The sequence below is a fragment of the Leuresthes tenuis genome, unplaced genomic scaffold (genome assembly GCF_036924035.1).
Source record: "Leuresthes tenuis unplaced genomic scaffold, fLeuTen1.0.hap1 SCAF_12, whole genome shotgun sequence".
Classification (NCBI taxonomy): Eukaryota; Metazoa; Chordata; class Actinopteri; order Atheriniformes; family Atherinopsidae; genus Leuresthes; species Leuresthes tenuis.
Window position 1 is genome coordinate 20850268 of NW_027325366.1, and position 6459 is coordinate 20856726.

General features: G+C 40.5%; 1 protein-coding gene across 1 annotated transcript; it reads right to left on the minus strand.

Moving 5' to 3' along the window:
• Positions 1–291: 291 nt before the first annotated feature.
• On the minus strand, positions 292–3308 carry hoxd4a (homeobox D4a). The gene is made up of 2 exons (XM_072397023.1): positions 2688–3308; positions 292–2251 (listed from the first exon to the last, which is right to left on the minus strand). Exons 1-2 carry the CDS (start codon positions 3154–3156, stop codon positions 1953–1955), a joined length of 768 nt encoding a protein of 255 aa, XP_072253124.1. The 5' UTR covers positions 3157–3308; the 3' UTR covers positions 292–1952.
• Positions 3309–6459: the final 3151 nt, after the last annotated feature.

The window sequence follows — 6459 nt, forward strand, 5'->3', positions numbered from 1 at the left end:
AGGTCCAAATGGCTCCACATGTCTGTGACCACAACACCATTCTATTAACCCAAGGTGATCCTTTCGTAAAGCGAAAACCAAACGACAAAACGAGTCAATAAAGTTACAAAAAAAAAGAAAAAAAATCAAACAATTAGAGAAACCGATATTTACCTCTCTGGTTTGGGTGAAATAAATGTCCTTTAAACAAAGATAAACAACAAAGAAAAGAAAAAAAGTCAAATAAACAAAAATCAACTCTTTTCAAGAGTGAAGGGAATAAATATCCAAGACAGCACGTTTTTGCAAATATTTAAATGCATAATCAGTAGAAATCTTTATTTTTTTCCAATATACTTCTCACATCTCAATGCACCGTACAAGATAAAAAGCATGTACAAAAATAACAAAAACTAAAAGATTGCATATTGACATGAAGAGACAAATGCACAAATCAGAGCCTCCTCGAGGGCTGCGCCTGACGGAAATACTGCTAAAAATGTGGAATTTACTGGCTCTTACTTTGAATGAGCTTTAGCTTTTTTTGAGAGTGGGACAGCTCTCCAAACTAAAGCGAATAGCGCCTGGGAGAGAAAATGCTGCTTGTCCGGCGGGTCAGGGGGTGTCGGGGTCAGTCCTCGCGGCTGAAATGTGTCCCCTGGATGAACCTGCCACTGCTGCTTTTGTCGACCTTCGGTTGAAATACCTTTTCAACTCTCTCATCACGAAGACTTCAGAAAAGAAGACCTCCTCATACTGGGAGAGCTTCTGGGCTTTTTTTTTTTGTCCGAGGACAATGACGGTTTAAAACAAGAAATATCTGTCTTGAAACGTGACCTGAAAGCCCACCTCTCGGTTAGCTTGGCGTATTTAAAAAAAAAAAGAGAGAGAAAAAGAAAGAAGATTCCCATATTAACTAAGACTAAAACTTCGAATAAAGCCATGCTAATAATGCACAAGTGTTCAAACATTTTTCAATAGGAACAAAAGCTTAACGAATACTTTTAATTCGGTTTTGTGCTATACGAAAACATGTACACGTTTCTTTTTTTTTGGAACAAATAAATAACGACGTAAGAAAGAAAATATAATATCCTAAATATTCAGGGATTTTGGTCATATTCGAGGAGAAACATCCAGCGTCAATTTGTTGCCATGCGGGAACAAACGATCGTTAGTTTGAAATAGCACGAGAGAGCCTCTGAAAATGTACACTGTTTACAAAGATGTCAGGAGAGATTTATAAGGGCACTCGGAATAGTATGCGCGCAGGAATGTCTTACGTGTGAGAATGATATAGACTAAGGAGAAAAGGAAAAATCAGAGCTTTTTATTTTGTACAAAATAAGTTAAAATATACAAGTCACAGGAGAAAAACGTGTTGCTGAAACATTCAGCGGGACATTTCGAAATACTGAAGAAAGAAGTCTGAGGAGTGTTTCGGCGGTGCTCTATATGCAAATAATATTTCCTTCAAGTACCTTTTTTTTTCTTTTTTCGTTGTGCGTTTGATAGAAGAAAAATCGAGAGAAAACAAAAGGTGTGATTTTAACGAGCGGCCTTCTGTTTTGAATGAGGAGATCAAATTTTCTTTTTAAAAAAGAGCCACACGAGAGGAGTTTTTTTTTTCTTTTTCTTTTTCAAATCCATTAAATCGGCCGAAATTTCATAAGGAACGTCCGAAACAGGGAGGGGGGGGGGGAAAGTATTTTCTTTCTGCCTTTGTAAGGAAATGAAAACACAAGCTTTGCAATCCTCTCGGTTGAAAAAGACTGATTGATTTTGTGACTCAGTCTTGAGTCAACACTGTTGGGGTCATTCTTTTGTTAAATTAAAAAAAAAAAAAAGAAAAAGAAAAAGGCTAAAAACGACATCAGTCCATGCAAAAGTCAGATGCAACCTCAGTCTTTTTTTTTTTCTTTTCTATGTACATTTAAATTCTAAAGATGTGACTCCCTCCCCACCCTCCTTTCTTATAACGCTGTGATATCAGTCTGGTTATCCTTCTGAATGTTTTGCAGATGGCTGGGCGCTGGTGCGGATCTGCCCTTGGTGTTGGGTAGTTTGTGATCTTTCTTCCATTTCATCCGCCTGTTCTGAAACCAGATTTTGATCTGCCTCTCGGACAGACAAAGAGTGTGGGCAATCTCAATCCGCCGCCGCCTGGTCAGATACCTGTTAAAATGAAACTCCTTCTCAAGCTCCAAAACCTGCTGCCGAGTGTAAGCTGTTCTGGACCGTTTGGGCTCTGATCCTGTGTAGTCCGGGTTCACTGGAGGATGGAAAAACAACAACAACAGCAAAGTTACCAAATGTGGCCAACTGCAGCATACCGGAAAGAAAAAAATAATAAATAATACATGGGGGGAGAAAAAAAAAAGAAAAAAGCTATGCAAGAATGGTCGTCCGTGTAGCCTGCTCGCTGCAGCTTTAAGGAAATCACACGGAAGCGACTTTAGGAAATCATTAATGATTTTTATCTGAATTTAAACAGATTTGCTGCAGATTTAAAAGCATTACCACCGGTCAATATGTGCTTTCAGGAGCTTTCAGCCGCTTACCTAGCGGCCTATTTCCTGAGCTATAAAAATTTATGACTTGTGTAATTGTCGAGGCCTCTCAAAGACTCCTATAAATATTACAGTGAATGACTTCTTAACTACGAGACTCAGGTGGTCCATAAGGAAACGAAAAGGGGGGAATCTTACCAGTAGTTACGTGAACTTTCTTCATCCAGGGGTAAACTACTGCAGGCTGCTTGGCTTGTATCCCATTTTGGCTCTTTGTGTTTTGCTGTTGTCCACAAGTCCGAGGTCCGGCCACTTGGACCGGGGGCCCCTGTTCAGTCTGTGCGCTAAAATGGCTCGGACGGCTGGATCTCTCGTGCACATGACCCCGTGGCTGCACTGTGGAGTCCGGCACAGTGGTGCAGCTGAAGGGTTGCTCCGTGTAGTTTGACCGTGGGTAGATTCCTGGATGCTGAAAGTCTGTGTCCTGCGATGGACTGAAGTAGTCCGAGCCCTGCTCAGGTATGTAGTTATTTTGTGAATATTCCTCGCAGGGAGGAAATTTGGGATCCACATACTTAGAGTTCACCATATACGAACTCATGGCCATTAATTTCTGAAGGTAGAAAATACTAATTTTTCTCGAGTTGTCTTTTTTTCCTCCCTCCATAGAGCCCTCCTACTTGGTGTCAACTGAATAAAGTTAGCGAACCATGTGACCGGATTGGCCAATGGAGGTGATGCTGCTCCAAACACGAGTAAACATACAACTGAATGCATTTCCACTAAATTAAGATACTCCAAGTTTAGATCGTGGTGGATTTAACAAAGAAACTGAGACAATCGTGTGTAAAATAATAAGTGAGGTGGTAAAAAAAATTTTAAAAAAGACTTTCTTTCCTAAATATTTAACTTCAAAATTATTTAAAGTATATGGTGCACCAACAGAAAATAGAGATTTGTAATCGTGTATGTTTTATCCAGACTTATACAGAAATATTTTTGGTTTCTGTGGTCTAACTTGAAGGCTCAGTGTTCAACAGAGAAACCAACAAAAGATACAAAAAGCCCCTTGGCATAAAAGCAGCGAATAATGACTGGGGACAATTGATGGACACTGTCTTTGTCAGGAAGGGGTCATCCAAAAGTTACACGAATCTCATCCCTTCATCTGCCCCCGTCCTTTTGAAAAAACTATCTCTAGGAGCCTATTGGCCAGCAGCAACAGCAGCAGCAGCCTCAGGGAATCAATAATGTAGAGACAGAAACGACCCACAGGAGCAAAAAGCCACAGCTGGAGTGTGCTGTGGCTTCTTCTTCTTCTCCTTCTTCTTCTTCTTTTTAAACTAAATCCATTTGGATCTTCATCCCAACTGACTGAGTTGAGCAGAAAAGCACCTTCTTATTATCTCCTTGATAATGTTTGTTTTCACTCGAAACACTTTGCATCATGAGCCTTTATTACGCGACCAAATCCCCTCCATGAGGAATGTGGTGTTGTCAGATTTACTCTCACACATAAAGCAGGGCTGTCACTGTAACAGCTGATGGCACATTAGCCCCCCCCCCCCCAAGCCTGATAAATATGGCAATAAGTCAATAGATCGAAGTTTTTTCATCGACCATATACTCCCCTAGAATCGAATCTGTGACTGTGGTTTCATCACACAAATTCGGTTCTACAGGGTATATATAGACGACGGGAAGAGACGCTGTCCACTTTTAGCCACACAACCAGAGCAAATTCTCCGTCCAGCATTTCAGCCAAGAAATTAGGCTTTCTTTAAATAAAATTAGAGGCGTGCTTCAGAAATACTCATCATAAAAGGGTATTTTTTTAAGACATTATTATGAAGCCGTACCCTGATTATACAGCCATAGCATTCTTTTATATTTTGTTTAATTCATTCTCCATTTCGAGGGTAAAACGTAGAGTTTCCATAGCCTTTCTGCTGGTAATTTCAAGCAAAACATGTCAACCAGTAGCTTAAGCGTAAACTGACAGTAAGCCTTCAAGCCAAACCTGCCCAGAGCATTTCTGTCAAACTCAGACAACAAAATGACATAAGACAAGAGTGACGTCAACACACGATTTCTGTGCAGTAGGTTTCCTTTCCTTCCTCTTAAACCCCAAGTTCACAGCAATAAAACCAATCTCTTCAACACGGTATCCAATAAATTCAAGCAACTTTTTCTATTTTGCTCAGATTTCACGTGAAGCCTTTTGTCAAACAACTCAGCGACGCTTGAAGCTCTCGAGCAGATAAGCGCTGGCTGCCTGCGTCGAGCCGCTTATCGCCACTGGTCGAAAGATGAGGCTGGAGGCCACCAAGGTCAAACCGAATCATTTACAAACTATCGGAAAGTTTAATTTTTTTTGCTCCTGCTGACAGCTCAAAGGGAGCAAAAGTTTACCAAATCCTCGTCATCCATTCACCAAGCCCGACACGGCGGTCAGCGCGAGGCCTGAGCCGAGATTTCCCTCACAAATTAATTGTAAAGCTGAGCCGGGTTGAAGACTTTTCCAATAAACGACCAAGTACGGGCAAATGGAACAAATCAACATCAGGATGAAGACAAAATATCGAGCTTTTGTGGGAGATTTTAACAAAAGTATAACAAGTGAATCATCCTTTCACTCAAGTCGTTGTCAGGTTAAATTCTATTGTCATTTTTGGTTTGAATTCATGGAACATTTATTATTTTGACCAAAAATGCCACATTAAAAACAAAAAGCCACAAAAGACTTTGACTGCAACACAAACTCAAGTTTTCTACTGGAGCGAGAGGAATAAAAAAACACACAGAATAAAAGAAAATAAGAAAAGTTTGCAAACTCATCGTTTCCTGGCGCTATGCAGGGTTTAGAATCCTGTCGTCACTGGCAACGTTTTCAGCTCCAAATGCAGTGGGAATTTCAAAGTTATACAGCAATGAGAATAAAACAAGCAAAATTATGCGAAACCCCCTTTTTTTTATATAGAAGAAAATGCAGAAATAGGCCAAGACCTCTCATCCGCAGAAATTTCAGCAAAAGCTCTTAATATTAGTTATGGCAGCAGCTAAAACATGGACAGTGTCATCTGGGCGGGGAAATTCGTCCTTGCACTTCGCATTTCAATATTTATTAGACGACCTGACCTGTCTTTCACCTTACCCTGCCAGGACTTCAGACGGGTCAAAGCCGCCAGATTCACAACAAAGAAACGATAAAGTCAGCGTTTCCTGGCAGCTCGTGTTAAACCAAAGGCCAACTCGTCTGGCCGGAATCACTTCTCATTTTATTTCAAGGCTTTTTTTTTGGGGTGAGGGCAGAAAGTGGCCAAATAATGTTTGATAGCACAAACCAGCAAATCACAAATCAATGAATTCACAAATCTTTTTGCTGTCATTTTCGGTCATCTTAAAGGATTAATCGAAAATTAATATTTAGTCGATTTGAAACTTTATAATTAATATTGTATCATTGTTAAACAGGATCTTAACCTATGTCTGAAGAATTTAGAAAACATTTAGGGCCTGCAGTGGAATAGGCCTGCTGCACTGTGAGAGAGAGAACAAAGATCTACTTGTTGTAACTTCAGAGGCTTTTAGATTTCGGTGTTGATAAATCTGAAGCCGGACGGAAGCAAAATTCTGAAAACAATTAGAATCAAAGGAGAACAGCGGATTTTTTTTTGCTAAATCAGAACTGTGATATATAATCCTTCGGATTGCTCCCCACAGACAACAACAGGTTAATTTTGCCCAAATCTCGCACAATAATAAGGTGAAACGCTGCTTCCTCACAGCGGCGTGTGTTTGCCTAAAGCGCTGCACTGTTGCCGCTTTTACAGGCAGGAAACAGTTTAGCCTGAGTACTACGCATGTGACATCACACGCCCCTACAGCACGAGCACGATAAAAAAAAACACAGCTTACCACAGAGACCGCAACACATGGCGCATCGGGCAACAAACGCGTCCATGGTGGA